Here is an 18,878-nt window from a genome sequence, read left to right as displayed (position 1 = left end):
GGCTGAATGTTAATGTGTTCACTTCTCTTTTGTTTTTAGCAAGAACACCAGGACATCAGATACACTTAATAAGCAGCAGCAAACACTGAGGATGCACATAGACATTCCCAGAGCACAGCTTCTGATTGAGGAGAGGGACACGATGGAGACCATTGGTAAACTCTTGTTGGGCTTGTTTTCACTGGTTAATGTAACAGGCACTTTAGGCGGACTTTGTTCACCCCACACCTTTTCCCCATTGCACACATCAAGAAAAAAGAGCTACAAAGTAATTTGCCATGTTTGAAAACTGAACTGATTTCTTTTTCTCCCCTTTGAATAATTTTCCAGTTTAAGTAATCTCAGTACAGTATTCAAAATAATGCAGGACAATAGGAAAATGGAGCTGGGGGAAAGAACTGCTTGAAGAAAATGTAAATGAAGGCTGGCAGTTTTATGATTTTCATTTTGATTTCTCTTTTGGCTTTGACTAGACAGTTGGATCACTGGCATTACTTATAAGGAAAATGAAATTCTGAAAGTACAATATCAGTATTTAAAGTTTTGTGACAGACGACTTCTAAAACTTACACGTTGCATATTGTAGCCACCTGTTCATAGCAAATGATACTGCAATATTTTGATCAGTTTTCAGCTTTTGTACATCTATGCAAAATTAAAATCTAAACTGTTTCACACAACAAAAAACAAGATTTCTCATGTGGCTGGCACATAGCTGAACTGTCGTGAAAAACAGAGTTGTTTGGTGTCGGGTTTTTGGGTTTTTTTCCCCAAATAATTTAAACACAAGATGACTGAAATCTCAACAGAATAAAAACACAACCTGATCTCATGACTGTATGGGTACACACTGTGGCAAGACCCTCCAGAATAACTGATCTTGTCAGACTTCTAACTTTTTTGGATCAAAGCCTGCGTAGAGGAAGCCTGTGATGGCTGAGAACGTAACAGCATCCCAGGGGTTGTGTGGCTGGAGAGGAAAGTTCCGCAAGCTGGGAGCAGCATCTCTGCACCTCCTGTCCACGCCAGCACTGGAGAGGGACAAGCCACTCCAGCCCCCCACGCGGTCACACTTGCTGTCAGTCTGGCACGGAGGGGGTGGCCTCAGAGGACGTTTCGCAGTTTGCGCTGCAGATTTGAAAAGGAGACCTATGCTTCACCTGAAATACAGACTTTTTTTGATCCTGATTTGATTTTCCCAAAGTTTGCCCCGGTGATGCAGTCGTCTGTGCCAGGCTTCATGCTAACGTCAGTTTTTACTTTTGGGTCACAGTTGCTGAGCAATGGGGGGTTATAGTGGAAATACTATTAGTGCCTTCGCTGTAGCAACGCGATCAGTGCCTCGGTAACAGCCAGCTCTCCACGAGGCACTCAGAACAAGCAGGCACTCTGGCTGTCTTCGGCAGAGTTTACTGCCAAGAGGCTTTATTTCCAACCCGAGTAAGAGCTCATCTTTTGCCAGAGACAGAGTGATTTGATTTCATAATTCTTATTCTATTTATGGCCTTCTTTGGGTAAAAAATGCTAGTTATGTTATTGTGCAGAACTGTTTGCCTTAATGGTGTCTTGTCAAGTTAAAAAAAAAAACGACAAAAAAAGAACCAAAACAGGAATGCTTAGACGCAGCAGATCAGCCTCTGCTGACTAGTAAATGCACGGAAGCCCCACTGCTGCCAGTGCTCTTAGAAATGCATTACAAAGCTATATAACACAGCATGTCGGGAACTTCTTGTGGCTGTTGTTACTATTAGGAATGGATGAAAACCCTGTAAAGAATGCAAAAGAAAGTCTGATAGCATGCAAATAAATGGACCAGATTCCTCTTTGGAGTGAAATAAATACGATACAGAGATCACAACTGAAACATGCTGTATTGCACTGGCTTTCTGCAGGGATCGATGCCTGTGTAGAAATTTGGTGCATGTATCCTACCCCATAGGCAAGCAATAGGCAGCAGAGCCATGCAGCAGTAAAGGTCAGTGCACACCATTTTTTCCCAGTCCTTGCCAAGGTCAGGCTCCACCTCGCACCTTTCTTTACAGCTGCAGGAAAGCCCATAGTGAGCTGGACTGTCTTGGGAGAAACTTACAGGACTCACATAAAGCTTCCCAAAGCTTCTGTTTCAAACCTACAGCAGTGAGGTTTGATGCGGTGAGAGCTGGTAGGACTTGGCCCCTAGCTTCCAGAACAGCAAAACGCTGGACTTGGGGATGCCTAGCTGCCCTGCAAGTCTATTTCCATTGTCGTCACGATGATATTCACATGCTTAAAAATAAGCAGCTCCCTAAGAACAGTCTTGAGTCATGGCCATGCCTTCTAGAATATTCCGCCTCTAGAGAAAAAGCTGGCTGGTAGAGGGTTAGTCAGCAACGTTACCTAACGACCTCCTTTTGGGAAGACATGGGTGATTTCACTGAGGATGTTACTGATTATGTTAATAAAAAGAAATAAATTGAATACGTTGTTGAAAAGGTCAGCTGAGCTCTCTGAAAGTGAAGGGGAAGAGGGCAGTGTTCAAAAGGTGGGAAAGAAAGAAATTAGGGACAAAAATAATTACACACAAATTAGCTTTTTGGAAGGATGCTTAGGAGTCTGGCTTAGTTGTACATCTCTAAGAAGAAACCATAAAGACAGACATGAAAATTACACTTATTCTTTAGTTTTTTAAACTTTGAGTTTAAACCCAGAGGCTCCCAAGCTGTGGTACACTCTTCAGAGCCATCTTCAGCCCCGCAGAGAAGAGGGAGCTGCTACTGTCAGTGGTGGCACACAGCTGCAAATAAGTCTGGGGACTGGCTGTACAGCTCTTATGAAGGAAAACCCAAAATTCATTACTCAATATCTGATTTTTTTTTCACTTACAGATGACAGATCAACAGTTTTGCTCACTGATGCCGACTTTGGAGAGACGTCTAAGCAGAAGTCACTGACTGTCACCCACACAGTGCATTACCAGTCTGTGTCACAAGCTACAGGACCACTGGTGGATGTTTCTGATGCCCGGCCAGGAACAAGTAAGCATATAAGAGAATATATTATCTGGAGAGGAGAAAGCTATAAGAAAATGAATACTCTGCTCCCGCATTTGCATCCTCATGGGATTTTTTCTTCAATCTGAAGGTTGAGAGAAATCTATTTAGGTCAGCAGAGAACATTTCTTATACAATTGCATTTAGTGATTCAATATGGTAAAAATTGCATATGCATCTGAAATGTAGGTGTAATTTGAAATAATTCATACCTGGCTTTCATTAAACCAAATGCATGCTAGATATTAATTTCTAGAATTTATTGAGTAAATTACCTTAATGGCTTTTAATGTTTAATATATTTTTTCTCAGTGATCAATCTTTATTGTATTTCAAAATACATCTTCCCTCCTTACCTCTTCATCAGGCCAGAAATACATTTCTCATTATTGCTTTTCTGAAAAAGTTGTATTTCCAGTTTTAGTTATTATGGTAAATTACTTTTCCCAGATATATTCATGTTGAGTTGTTCTTACAGTGATTAAGATACTGTCATAAATTAATATACCGCTGCAATCCATTCTTCTTAATTTCTCTCATGAATGTGTTCCATATTTATGTAAATGGAAAAGAAAATCGAAGATCGAAGGAGTACTTCTGAATTAGGAATATTATCAAAGTGTAGTTCACCAGCAGTGTGCAATTTCTAAAATCTCTTGGATTATTTCTATCCCCTGATCACTTCAGAATTTGTTTACTTGCTGAGTTTGGTGAATATAAATGCTGAAAGCTCAGTTGTGCATCACCTAAAATGCAGACTATTTGAAAAATCTTCATTTCCACCCCAGCCTTTATAAATGACAGCTGTTCTAGTCCTGACCTTGCTGCTTTTCTAACTCTGACAGTGTTAAGCTATGGCTAGTTATTTCTTGAGGACTAGATTGGTACCACCATTTTTCATCTGTGGGGAGTCACGACATTTGAATTAAAAGAGTCAAGATACAACATTTGTTTTCTTTCTAGTACTGCTCTTGTCTCACTCAGTTCATTTACATGCTGGCTGGCCTGCTCACCAAGAGCAAAAAATATAACATTTTTATCATGTTGGCAGATCAAGATCATTTGAGTAAACAACGGACTCTCCATTGTTTTCCAACCCGGCCTTTTTTAATAAGGAAAGAGGCACCGCCCCCAAATTGCCTGCCTGTACCACACCACAGCATTTTATAGCACTAGCATCTTCCATTCCTAATCTCCTTTTTTGTGTGCAGTCACATGCTTCAGTCCACGGAAGTCAGGGAGGGACCTCCCTCAAATTAAACAGGAGCTTAACTCACGTGTGAGAGTATGGTCTGTGTCCAGCCCTGCTTTGGAAATAGAAATCCACCATGGGTTTCATTATGCAGTAAAGATCTGATTGCAGCAGTGCTCAGGGCTTGGTCAGAGACTTCTAGGTTCTGTCCCCTGGATTTGAGGCACTGATATAGAGGCGAGGCTATGAGATTTTGTTTAGACCCGCAGCTTTCTGTCTGAAGAGGAGTGCAGTGCCCAGCTGGGTGGCTCAGAGGTTATGGATCCTCCCACCTGAGCACACTCAACAATTGGCAAATATTCCCTTACAGCCCTTTTTAAGTTGTTCGCTGGTTCTTTTGTATTTATTCATAAAAGAAGTATGCTCCATGAACCTTTGCCTTGCTCACCTCAGCTCTCTACAGTTATGTTTCAGCATATGACAGCAGAGCTGACTTAACAACCGGGGCCCCAGATGTTTTCCATCACACCGGCAGCTCGGGAGCTCGCGGTGTCTGTGCTAGAGAGACCCTTTTGCAGGCTCAGCGCAGAGCTACTGCTCAGCACGTGCTCAGCAGGATGAGCACTGGCCTCCTGTGTGCTGGCAGCAAGCTCTCCCGCCGCCTTCGAATTGCTGATGAGAGCCTACGGAGTCACGGTTGAGGTTGGAAAGGACCTCTGGGCCCTGGCTAGTGCAACCCCTCTGCTTAAAGCAAGGTCAGTTAGAGCCTGTTGGCCAGGACCATACCCAGACAACTTTTTAATATCTCCGAGGGTGGAGACTCCACCACCTCTCTGGGCAACCTGTGCCAGTGGCTTGTCACCCTCACAATAAAGTGTTTCCTGATGTTCAGAGGGAAGCTCCCATGTTTCCCCTTGTGCCAATTGCCTCTGGTCCTGTCACTGAGCACCACCAAAGAGAGCCTGGCTCTGTCCTCTTTGCACCTTCCCTTCAGGTATTTATATACATTGATGAGATTCCCCCAATTCTTCTCTTCTCCAGACCAAGCAGCTCCACCACTGTGCCGAGAGTGTTCCCACCAGCACTCTCCTGTCCTTCATGTCTTCCCTCGAAGCAGGCATGAGGCTCACTTCTGGCTATGTGACAGTCATGTGCCAACTTTCCACAGCTGGTACAAGCAGTGGCTTATACGGACAGGCTGGTCACATCATGCCAAGTGCGGTTTTGGATGTTACCCATGTGAGGCGGCTATGTGTTGCACGATCACGAGAATCAATTATGGATGGCACTGGGTTCATATTTTTCCACTGCTGTAGGGGGGAGATGTGAAATAGGAGAAGGATCAGACCACAGCTGTTATTTGTAAATAAATACCTTGTTTCTTTGAAGCAGCAGAATACAAATTCTTACAGGGAATGTTTAGGCAGAAGCAATGCTCAGAGTCATTATCTGGGTATTGTGTTCTTTTTTAAATGGCTTCTGCTAAAGTCTCTTACCTCAAAGACTGACAACTTCACCATTTGAATGTCAAAGAACATTTGAATAGATTTGAATTTTTCATTTCTAATACTCTGTCCCTCTATTGTTAGTAATATCCTTTCAGAAGCTTTGAAGAGAAATCCTTCAGTGCTGATTTAGTCACTTTCTGTTTGCAAGATAATGATTTTTCTATTCTACTTGCTTTGTTAGGGAGTACAAGCCTCACTTTTACAGAAGAACTATTTATTAACAAAAGGAAGGAGGTCAATTTTGGCAGATAGTTTGCTTTTACTCCCTTGGTCAGCATATTATCTCTAGGATAATAAAAAAATAAAACACTGCTGACCTTAAAGAAGTAGCAGATGATTTTTAAAGTTTAAGAAATTGTGTTTATTTACTAATTTTTTAAAAACAGATAAATTTTTATGAACCTCTTCCTCCTGAAACTGTGACGGCACTGTTACAGGTTATGTTTTATGTCTTGGCTACTTATTAAAAAATAGGGAATCTGTAGTTGATTAATATCATAATATAGTTAAAGTATTAGTAAAATGTCCAGAATAGGAAATTATATCACCACATTTCTGAGCACATTTTTTCACAAACAGAGGGCAGGTACCTGGTGTAGGGTGGTTCTGAGGGCACACCTACGCTGTTAATTTACCTTAGCCTTCACTTGAGACATGGTGTGAAATCCCCGACCAGATCTACTTGCCTTGTGCTCTTTCACATCTCAAAGTGATTTTGGTACTGGAGAACTGCTTATGTTGGAGTAAAGGGATAATGGGTGTGTCAATGGGAGGTTGGTGGGGCGCTCAACTCCTCAGTTGCACCCTTGTAAAAATGTATGGTTTCATTAGAGAGTGTTTCAAAAAAGCATTAGCAGTTTGGTAATGAACAGCACTTTCGCTGTTCTTTCTTCTTCCATGAATAATGTTTTGTGCGATTTTTTAACCAACAGGATTTCATTGGCCATCCCCTTCTGACAGGGCTTGTTTGTCACCTTATCAATTCAAGACCCTAGTGGCAAATACCCTCTCTGTTATCCACCACAGATCCAACCACAAGGAGGAGTGCCAAAACCGGACCCACAGCTCGCAACCGCTACGCTAGTCAGTGGACCCTCAACAGACCTCACCCCACCATATCAGCTCATACCCTCACCACAGACTGGAGGCTGCCCACTCCCAGGCCAGCAGGATCAGTGGACAAGGAAAGCGACAGCTACAGTGTCAGCCCCTCGCAGGACACGGGTACGGGGTGCTCTGCAGGGCTGCGCTGTAAAAAACAGACAGCAGTAGCTGCAGTAACCTTCTTGGTCCTTGATTTACTTCATTTGGTGCTTAGGTGTCATTTTTTGTCCTTGCTAGGGTGTTTTTCTGTAGGCTATTTATAAGGGGTGCCACAAGTGCATATAGCGCTGGTGATAACAGATGTTGTGCCCGTGGTTTCTCATGCCACACACATGCATACTGGAGTCCTTTGAAACATGTGGTGGTAACTTCCCCTGTAGCAGAAGCACTGTACTTCCTGTATCTGAAGGAAAAAGTAGGATAACTTGCTGCATGAAATGGCATTGACCAGGAAGGGGCAGTGTTAGCAACCAAGAATATGCCTGAGTCATAGTTGGAATGGCTTTAGGGTTTGAGCTATACTGAAGCTAGTATTTTCCTTTTCCCATTCATGTAATATGTTTATAGGGTTTATTCTAAGCGGAAAAAATGAGACGGAAAAATCTGGGATTAGAGTCCAAGTCAAAATCCATTCATATCACTGAATACTGCAGCAGCTAGCTCTGATTTTCCTGAGAAAGAGCATTAAGTTTTATTCCTCTAGATGGTAAGTGGGGAGACACTGAATACATATTCTGCCCCCAGTCTTCATCTCTCCTTGACGTCTTCACATTATAAATGCAATTGTAGCTGAAAGGAAAAGATTTGTCCTCTGCCCTACACTGAACAAGTGACAAAAAAAGGCAAATAAATGAGTAAATGATTAAGCAGAATTGTCACGAAGCAAATCTAATAAAGGTTAAATACGAAGAAAGTTAAAATATTATTCAAAGGTATGCCTGACAGAAGTGAATCCAGGCTGACTCTGGCCTCCTCAGAAGGAACAGCCTACCTGCTATCCTGATTTTAGAGGGAAAGTGTCATGTGCAAAAAGAGCTACAAAGCAGTAGGTGTGACTGGCCTTTCACCATGAAAACCAGTATGACTGTTTTTATTCTTTCTATAAGAACAAACATATGACTTCCCTTATATCCAGTAATTTATAGGTTGGAGTTCTCATCTTTTCACAATTCGTCCTCTTAAACTTTCAGACCCCTATGTTGTCTCCATAGGGTAACAGCGCTCAGTAGATACCTCTAGCCAGCTGACAAACTTCATCCTGACTTCTTCAGGTAGAATTACCATAAGGCTTTAAGGATTAACTCTCATAGCTATACAGATACAAATATAAATAGCAAATGTTATCTCAGAAACCCTTTTTGCAGACATTCCAGGTTTCAGGTGCACTTGCCCATGTTCCAACATTTTGTCACCAAAAGATATTTTCCAATGCACGTGGGCAGAGAATTCAATTTGCTGTGTGGTTTAATAGAAAAACTACATGCAATTTTGTAAACAGACTTCATAATTTATGTTTTAAAATGGCTACTTCCATACTCTGTGTCTACCCTTGAACACAGAGTGATTTATGTAAGGGATAGAAAGCTTTAGATCATGCTCAAGAAAGATTTTCTTATGCCAAAATGTAGCTCTATTATGCCACTTGGTTTCTTGGAAAAGAACAGTCAGATTAATCTAGGTACTTCAGAAGTTTAAAATTTCTAAATAAACATTATAATAGATGTAGCCAAATTACGTGTTCAAGAATCAATTGAACTAATGTGCACATTTGATCACTTTTCCAACATGGAGTTCAGATTTCTGAATCTAGTTAATATTTGACAGAATTTAAGACTTCTTATCAAAACAATTCCAGGTTTACAAAGCATTAGCTTTCAAACTTAGCAGAAATGTATTGCAGCAGTTCAGAGCTGTAACTAAGTCAAATGTTCAAACTAGAGGCCATTAGAAATTTTCTGATGAATCTAGGTTTCATGAAGTTCACCTTGGTCTTGGATGAACTTTCAGCAAATCTAAAGTAGGTGTTCAAGCAGATTCTTCCTGGAATAGTCTCCCCAGGGCATGGGATATGGAAAGCTGGAGGTCCTGAGCTTCAGGGACCAAACCAGGACCTTTGCATGACCATCATATTTACAAACACAGCTCTATGGCACGGGCAACTGCAGCCTTCCAGGATTTTCCAGTTGATCAGAAATTTGGGAAGATGTTATTTTCGTCTGAATCAAATGTGGAAAACAGAATGATGTTTCCTGTGGGGGCAAAAAAAAAAAAGCCTTGTTTATGTTCTGGCCAGCTCAAAATCTCAAACAAGTTACAGCATATTTTAGAAGTAGTTGTCATATTAAATAATGCATGGTCCTATTTACAAGTGGCAGGAGTGTTGTTCTTTGTGCACAATGAAAACTGATGCAAGACCCTAACACACAATAAAAAAGACAAAGATTTGCAATAACAACACAGTTGCCTCTGGCTGCTGTAGGAGTCCCATTTTTATGAATTAGCTTTTACATTGTGCCTGTTTATTGAACATCACCAACAATGTCTGAAATTGTATAGATCTTGTGATGAAACACAACTTCTGCCAAAGGAACTTTTGAAAGTCCTTTGCTCTTCCAGCCCACTGAAAAAGGAGTGCGATGGGTGCAACAGACCAGTGATCTGTCCCCACAGAAATGAGCACTGCATTTCCAGAATGCTTTTTAATGTATCAGTAGCCATTTACACCTTCAATAATAGTGCTTGTTTAAGAAATATTGATGTTCTCAGAAACGCAGCAGCAGAAAAGAACAGCCAGTAGCTCATAATAGCCTCTGTGTCAAATATGAAGCCCCCATTAGCTTCAGCAGCATTGAAAAAAGCACCTGAATGACTGCAGGCTGGTAGCTACCAAACGATATTGCTTTCTTAAGGCCTTTGTTCCACATGAAATGAGTTAATATTTTGCCTGGTGTCTAGAGAGAGAATGCCTGAGAGACATTGCCTTTATATTTGACCTTTGTCCTCAGGGCTTTCTCAAAAAAAAGTTATAAGATTGAAACAGGTACAGAAAGCCTATCCTTTCTCGCCTAGACATCACCTCACAGAAATATTTCTGAGATGCATTAAAAAGATAATGTAAAGAAGCTGTTCCTCATTTTGCTAGATCTTTTGGCGGGGGTGGGGGGGTGTGGGTTTCTAAGGTTTTTAAGGCATTTAACTTTTAGAGAGACTATTTTTTGTAAAAAAGAAGTAACCTTTTTCATGTATTAAAGGTTATTTCTTCTAAACCATTAATTTAATGCTAAGCCACATAATTCTTCTAGCAGAATAAGAATTCACTTTAGATTATCTGTAAATATCAAGTAACAGACTAAACTAAAAATTGTGCAGACATTTATAGTGAAGCAGACTCATTTAAATCACGTTGATAATTTCAAGGACTCTGCATTTTATTAAGAAATACTATCATGTTCATAGCTTTGCTTCCAAAAAGATTTGGGCAGGTGTTTTCTTTCTCCCATTATTATGTTTCTGATGTTTAGATCGAGCACGAAGCAGCATGGTCTCCACAGAAAGTGCCTCCTCAACATACGAAGAGCTAGCGAGAGCATATGAGCATGCAAAAATGGAAGAGCAGCTGAGACATGCCAAGTTCACCATTACCGAATGCTTCATATCAGACACATCGTCGGAGCAGCTCACGGCAGGGACTAATGACTACACAGACAGTCTGACCTCAAGCACGCCGTCGGAGTCGGGGATTTGCAGGTTTACCGCATCCCCCCCCAAACCTCAGGATGGAGGGCGCGTGATGAACATGGCAGTTCCAAAGGCACATCGGCCAGGTGAGACATTAGAGGTGACATTTTGGTCCTTGAGGTGAGCGCTTCACCTCATGCATAGGCTAGTTAACAGGAGAGGGCATATCACAGGGAAGGAAGAAGGTGCTCAGAATATCCTGTAACTACTTGCAGAGATAATTGCTTTTTAACCCAGCTAATATAGTATTTGAGTATATTCTCCCGTATACGGAAAAATTAGGGACTTGGAAACCCAGGAACAGAAAGGGACCATCTAGGCCATCAAATCCATTCCTCTACAGCTGCAGCCATCAGGCAATAGACCCTTCTGGGGTAAATAAGACCATATGGGGGTACATATGCCCATCTCCAACTTAAACCACTTGCAAAACATGTCTTACAGCAATACTTTGTGCTTGAGAGCAAAGGCTTGCCATCAGAACAGTTCATAAAGACAGATTGTAGGAAATGTACTATCCCTTCTGCCTTGTATCTTGTCAAAGATGTAATAACCCTTCAGTGATGTTCTTGAGCTGTTACACTCTCTCTTTGACATCTCCTAATATCAAACTGGGATTATCTAAAGGGGGGAGAATTAAAAAAAGGAAAAAATGAAGACTGTACAATAGCTCAAGGGATATGGAGCCTTCTACCTTCAGAAAAATTTAAACCCACTCCAACTTCTTACTTACTGAAGGTGCCTGAGGGACATCCATCTATTGGCCTCAGTCAAATTTCCAGTTCCCAAAGAGTGCTGTTTCTGGTGATACCACAGTGCACAATAGCATAGGTAGATTATTTGTGGTAGTCTGAGATCACACATGTTATAAAACCTGCTCCTAAGATTTGGCAGTCTTTGTTACAGAATACATGATGTGACATCATGGGAGAGGATTCAAATGAAGAAAAAGCATAATTACGTTGGTGTGCTTTCTGAAACTATGATTATTATTATTTTTTACTTTATTTTTATTTAGTATATACAATTGCCAGTGTTGATGGGGCTACTTACATACACAGAAAGTAATCAGAAATGCTCATATATGTAAAAAGAGTAATGAATAAGCTATGGTCTTTTGCTTAAGATACACCATAAATGTAAAAGCTGTTGTGAGTACAGAAGAATGGAAGATAGACAGTGGTATCAGAAAGTCATTCAGAAGCAGAACCTGACACTGAAAAGAAAGCATAAAGGATTTTGCTGGAGAAAGCTAAAAGAAGAACATGAGAAGAAAAAGACCCAGCAGAAGATAGAAAGTTATAATACACAACACAGGAAATTAGTGTATTGTACAGATAGATAAGAGGGAAAATAAGTAGGAAATAAAATACTGAGAGAAATTACTGACTTCTACAGAGTAAAACCACAAACCCAGGAGCTGTAGAAGGATACAAAGATAGAAATAATTTTCATCTGTAACTCAAAAAAGTAAGATAAATATTTATCCCTGCTCTGCTAAAGGGAAGCATCTGCATTCACAGCTAAGTTAAAATTGCAGCCCTCTCCTTCCAGTAAGTCAACAAACATTTTTTTATCATTTCTTTAACAAATAACTTACTCTCTTCCTTTCATGTTCCAAATACATTATTTATGCATATTTAGCATTTGGAAATATTCTCATATATTCCATATAAAGATGATTTTCTTGAGGGTGTACAGCACCAAAATGTGGTCACTGTGCTTGAGTTAAAAGCTTCTGGGGTTCGAACATCGTCAGAGCCCCTCTAGTGAATTACAGACTTGTAGCCATATTTATCTCCGTTAGTTTAAATGGCTTGAATTTTTACCTTATCTTGATTAGCTTTAGCTTTCCTTTACAGTACGGAAATTAAATATGGTATTGAATTAATAATTATCTTCAATACCTTGAAAAAAATTGAATGTTCCAGTGGAGCAACCTGAATGTTGGCCCATAAATATTGAATGATATGTTATTAAAGGTTACTTTATGAAGGGCTTTAAACAAAAGATACAGGTAGAAAGAATTTTCAGTAGTAGCTGACAGACCAATATTTTTAGTGTTTAAATCAGTGAGGAAAGACATACTGAGCATCCTTCTTCTCTCACCACATCAGAAATTCTGTGGAAGTAATTAATAATTCAAATACAATGAATCAATTAATTTTACATTTGGGAATATGGAGAATAAATAAAGACGTTAAGGTATTTAGATTAAGTAGATGAGAACATCTAAGATGAAACTGACTGTGCTTCTTTAGAACATTTTTATTCTTCCTTGAAGTCAGTCTTTTCTTTCAAGATAACTTTTACCTGTTTTCATGATATTTTGCTTTTCTCCCCCACTTGATCTCTTTCTTGTACAACGTCACTTTCAGCAACTAAACCATCTGCTTTATCCAACAGGCAGCGTTTGAGACCTCAGGTTGCTCCAAACTGAGATGGTTAATGATTAGGAGTAGGGAACCTGAATGGTTTTTTATTAGAGGAAAAGGGATGATCAAGATTCAAGGACATATATTCTGGGGCCTGACATCAACGTGCTGTGACATTCCCAGCTTCCATACCATTTTCATTCAGAAATTGAATCAAAACATTTGTTCCCCCCATCAGCTTGAATTGTATTTGGATGGCTCATCAGATGTCCAGGCAAGCTTAGTAATTGATCATTTTTAGCACGATAAGTATGAATTGAGACTGCCTTTTCAGAACTTCTACACATTACGTACAACTCTAACTCTGTAATTAGTAATGTGTAGTAGTTGATTGCCCCATATTCTAGCCCAATGTAAGTCTTCTAATAGACCCTTTTCCTTTTAGTCTGCTGGTGCTGCAGAACTGCAGAACTGCTTCTGAGTTCTGGATTTCTACACCTTTTTCCTGATATTTAATTTACAGAAACAAGAATCAGTTTCATGAATTCAGCCCAGGCATGGGACCTAAAAATGCAAGGATTTTGCCATGAAACAATAATGATAATTTTATAAAGAAAAATAGAGCAATCATACCTAATGTCACAATAAATTGTAAATAAGGGAAAAAAAAGTGATTTTGGCATAATGAAACTGAGACATGCACCGGGACTTCAGAATGATCTGGATATTTGCCATGATTATTCTTTTATAATTCAGACTGCCAAATATATTGCACTGTAATACACATCTCTACATTCCAGCTGAAGTTATTGCATCACAGAATCACAGAATGGTCGAGGTTGCAAGGGACCTCTGGAGATCATCTAGTCTAACCCCCTGCTTGAGCAGGGCCACCTATGATAGGTTGTCCAGGACCATGTCCAGTTGGGTTTTGAGTATCTCCAAGGGTGGAATCCACAGTCCCTCTTAGCCTTTTCCATGTCCTGTGTTACTACATTCCCTGTTCCATTCAGCAGCAGGTCCACATTTTCCCTAGCCTGCCTTTTGTCACCTATATTCTTATAGAAGTCTTTCTTCTTGTCTTTGACATCCATGGCCAGATTCAACTCCAGCTGGGCTTTGACTTTCCTAACCACATTTCAGCATACTTAGACAGTGTCTCTGTGTTCCTCCAGGTTACCTGTGCCTGCTTCCACCCTCTGTGTCCTCCCTCTTTGTGTCTGAGTTTTGCCAGGAGCTCCTTGTTCATCCATGCAGGCCTCCTGGTATTTTTGCCTGAGTTTTTTGCTCATTGAGCTTGGAGGAGGTGATCCTTGAATATCAGCCAGCTTTCTTAGACATGAGGCTACTTCTAGTTGTCTGTACAAGCTGCTGTAGGTGTTTTCTGCATCATTATCTTGACACCAGGCCAAAACTTTCAAGTATATACAGAAGGTGTTATTAAACAGTCTTCAGTAAAATATATTTTCTGAGTAGCATTTTTCTCAAACTTTTCAAAAGTCATAGCTACAGGAAATGGAAGAGGGAAGTGAGATTTTTTAATTTAATCCTACATTCAGTGTTTTGAAAGCAAGTCTTACGCATCCTTGTGTTCTGAGTTTTACAGCTCCATAGACCCATTTTTGGAAAAAGATGAGGTTATTTGTAGACTTTGCTTCAGCATCATCAATAACATTATTATTTTTCCTTTTATAACGACACATTATAAACCACCAAGCAAACTGAGACTGCTGCTTAACAACAGGTTCTGCATAGCTTCTGAAAAATGAAAGGATGGATGCAGACCTGCACATGGGTTTTTGTGGACTTCACAGAGCTGGCAGACCTAATCTGCCCAGGCCTTGAAGCTGACCCACTGCAGATGGTGGCATTTCTCAGTAAGCCATCAGAATAGTCGTGGCTCCCAGGAGGCACATTAAAAGAGAAAATTGAAGCAGTAGAGATAGCACAGCAGGATTTTAAACATGTGGGATAAATCACATCTTTTAGAAAAGACAGGTCTTCAATTCCTAACCTCTGTGCAGTGTTAATATTCTTCATGGTATAAAAATTATGTCAATATATTTTTAGCATGGCATCTTTCTCAGCATCAAAACTCTCAGAAGTTTGGGATTATGATTACTGTTCTCCTCCCCACCGCTGTCACTAACTAGAAGTTTGGTTAGCAAGATCAGGTCTTCCAGGAATAGGTTTACTGGGAAATCATCTTAAAAATATACTAGGTCCTTGCAGATCAAAACTGAGGCACTTTTTCATATTAATATTCAGAAATTTCAACAATCATTACACAAAGTTTACCTGGGAGGGTGACAACTGAGTCAGTCCTTCACCCTCCAAAGTTGCGGGTGGGACAAAAATTGGAAAGACATATACTCTCTTCCTACCTACCTACCATTGTGCCACCAAAGGGTCTGTAATGTGTAATAAAAAAGTGGAAGATAATTATAGAGGTTGAAAAAGTTTTATAATGTTTCTCTTTTCTGTTTCAAAAATATTAACCGCAAATTGAGTTATCATAACAATTATTCTTAACTGCAATAAACATTGCAATAGCAGTTTATTAAAAATAGATTCCTGTTATTATAATTTTAAATCTTGGTAATAGCCTCAGCCAAGAGGGTTTTTTGCTCTCTTTACTCCTAAATTAATTGTGTTTGAAAAAAGAACAGCTATTAACTGGGAAATATTTTTATATTTCTGTGCTTCCCAAGTGTTATTTATTTCTTTTTTGTGCACAGACCACTTACTTGCATCCTCTGGCAATGGAATTCATGCTTGGAAGAAATGATATCTGACCGGTGCTTGCATAGGAAATATCTAGAAAGTTTTCATCAGGCCTCTTTCTATTTGCAGAAACTTCCCTTTCACAGGGGTGCTGCAAAACTCAGACCCCCAGACTGTATTTTTCTCTGATCTTAATCAGCACTAAAAAGAGCCTCCTCAAAAAAATGACGTTATCCTTAAGGCTTAGCTTGACTTGGACCTGGCAGAAACTCGTCTGCCTGATGTCACAAAACAAGTGCAAGCTCATTTTGAGAATCCTGCTTCCTTGCCTTTTTGGAGATCGCATTAATCCATAAGCCCTGAAGGACGAGCAGCATCTCAGATACGCTTTCAGAGAAGAGATTTCATTCACTGCGTATGTCAGACTAAGAGACTTCAAAATCCATTTAGAGCATCCCAAGATTTTATATCTCAGAACTTCCTCTACAAACTTCCAGCTGCTGAAAGGAACCAGCTGGGAAAGCAATCTGCATCAGGGTGGGGGGAAAAGGCAGTTGCAGTCGGCCAAACTCTGAAAAAACATATTTTCCTGAGATTGACTTCAGAGCCATGAAGATGGCAAGAACACCCTATTTCTCCACAGGTAAAGCTGAGTGCTTTCCTGGGTCCTCACACCTGCACAGAGCAGGAGCACCAGTTTGCTAAGCCCCTGCTCCGCCGGAAGCGTTCTCCTCTCGCTGTCCTTGCGCCGTTGGTTGGTGCGCGAGGGCAGAGCTCCATCCTCTGCCTGCCAGCCCTCCTGCTCGGCCTCTTGGTCCCAGAGGAGGAGATTTGGCTGGCAGCCACCGCCTTCTCGCAGCAGCCGGAGGGCTGCTCTCAGGACAGGCAGGACAGGCCTGCTCTCAGTCAAGCTCTCAGTAAGCAAGTATGGCCACTTCTCTGGTCTGGGTTTTTCAGCTGGGCACCAAAGTCAAGCAGCCTGAGGGTAGCCCCAGGCGCACTGCATATTTACTAGGAAAGGTGTGAACACCGGCCTGACCTCTCCAGCTTTGCTGAATGATTAAGTTCTTTCAGTATTTAAGATGCCCTAAGTAGCATTCTTGACCCAATTTACAAATTTCTTGCTGCTTTGACTAATCCTGCAGACTTGAAGAGCAACGTCTTAGCTTGTAGACAAGCCTTAAGCTACAGAATGCAAATACTCTATTAAATAATTGTTTACAAGTATCCCTTAAAATAGAGGCTGGACATTACCTGCAGTGCATAAATGTTGTGTTAAACATGCAAGTCAAGACACAAATCTTATTTTCCAGTATTCAGTCATTACAGCTAAAAATAAGCTGCTTAGCACAATAAGGAAAATATGAACTGTGCAGTAATAGAAAACACAGTAAATTTCCAATGTCAGCCCTGTAACCTGAGATAAAAAGATGTGAACTCTTTTTCCACTGATCTGTGAGTTCAAGGGTGAAGGAGCTATTTCCCTCTTCTAGCAACACAGAGGAGTGCGACATAGTGATGGAGTCTATTTAGAGACTTGCTTTCTATTGAAGAGTTGCTGACAGTGCTCTATAAGCTACAGCAGTAACTGAATCTGATGCAAATTCGGCCACTGGGGATTCAGTGACAGCTGGGACTCTTGACTTCGGGCCTCCAGCTCACCTTTTGCCTCCTTTTCCCATGCCTATTATATTATTCTGCATTGACTGAAAATAGGATTGTACGGTTCCAGAGTTTCCAGATCCAAAACTGCATTTCTGGAAGATATGGGGGAATCCGTTTGCCCTTTTTTGTTCAGAAATCCTGCAGCAAACAAAAGGATAACATATGCCATATGCATTGTTATCTTTTTTAGTTCTACATTTGCACTGTCTGGTTTCAAAGACATTATAATATATACACATAAATGTATATACATATATAAAAATGTGTATATATAAATAAATATATATACACATACACACCATTTATAGTGTGTATATAGAACAAAGAAATCGTCTTTGGACGATATATAGAACAAAGAAATCTTTGACACCCACACCTGGTGTCAAGGTCCACTTCCGAGAAAACTACATAAGGAGACAAATCAAAATAGGCATGTGGGAAAACAGCAAGATAGGCAGAACAGTTGCAAGTGTGAAAAATAAATTCTTGTCTATGTTTTTAACTGTAGTAAATACTCTTAACATGCATGTTAACTTATTTGTGTGTATACTTACTTACACGTCTGTGACGTATTCTGAAGTCACTCCCCTAGATGAGCATCTCTAATGTTTCCATATTAAATTCTCCTGTGCCTGGAACACGTTCTCTTTATTTTCAATTGCTCTGTTGGAAAACTAGGAACAAGTCACAAGGAGACAGACTGTGTCGTTGGCTTCTTATCATAGAAATGGCACATCGGTGATAAGAGTATTGTCCTCATCCTGTCTCAGGTTTTATTTCTGTGGAGTACCAGGAGCTTTTTCTCATTCTGCCATGAAAAGCTGAGTGTTCTTCAGAGGTGAAAACCATTTAATTCCACATTTAATTTGGCATGACTACATACTTGAAATCATTGGCTTGCATTATTTTTCTGGTAGGTTTACAGAGAGAAAGGTTCACTCTGGAAATTCTTTAACCTTGCCAGTATAATAAAAATGTACAATAAAAGCAGGTTCAGATCAGCAGCTAAAATGCTGTGAGATCATAAAGGAAAGATATATGGGTGTGAATCATGAGTTTAAATAGGGAAGCCGTTTGGTTACAAATACAAAGTTTCTGTGCAACCATAATGTGAAAATCCTGTTTTAGGTAGTGTACAAGATGCCTGAAAGCTAAACTCAATTAATTGATGAAAGAAGTAATTTAAATTATTTTTACAACTGTCGTCTGTGAATTAGTGATACTGGTGTTAGGAAGTTTTTTTTTTTCTTTATTAAAGGAGAGAAACAACTGATACCTGTTCCTCAGGGACTCTACTAGGAGTTTGTAGCAACACAATCATCTTTTCCTGTTGCTATCTCATTTATTTGTTATTTTGATTTGAAAAATAACATTGACTTTAGAAAAAGATGGTATCCCAAACTGTGCTGGCTTGCAATGCTATTGGAGGTTTTTTTGCTTTCTTCTAGATTAAAAGTTGTGTGTTAAGGGCAAACTGCTTTCAAGAATGTCCATTTCCTATCTTTTTATTGACAACAAAATCTTTCTTAATAAAAGTGAGATT

General features: G+C 40.1%; 1 protein-coding gene across 1 annotated transcript in view; it reads left to right on the top strand.

Moving 5' to 3' along the window:
* The window catches only part of DSCAM (DS cell adhesion molecule), a 491,161-nt gene that overhangs the window by 458,383 nt on the left and 13,900 nt on the right, over positions 1 to 18,878 (top strand). The window contains exons 29-32 of the mRNA XM_082014240.1: positions 40 to 155; positions 2,865 to 3,014; positions 6,756 to 6,953; positions 10,355 to 10,657. Of these exons, the coding sequence (XP_081870366.1) occupies positions 40 to 155; positions 2,865 to 3,014; positions 6,756 to 6,953; positions 10,355 to 10,657 (767 nt within the window). The remainder of the gene's footprint in view (positions 1 to 39; positions 156 to 2,864; positions 3,015 to 6,755; positions 6,954 to 10,354; positions 10,658 to 18,878) is intronic.

The sequence above is a fragment of the Phaethon aethereus genome (genome assembly GCF_964289735.1).
Source record: "Phaethon aethereus genome assembly, chromosome: 1".
Lineage (NCBI taxonomy): Eukaryota > Metazoa > Chordata > Aves > Phaethontiformes > Phaethontidae > Phaethon > Phaethon aethereus.
This window is presented reverse-complemented; position numbering and strand designations above follow the sequence as displayed.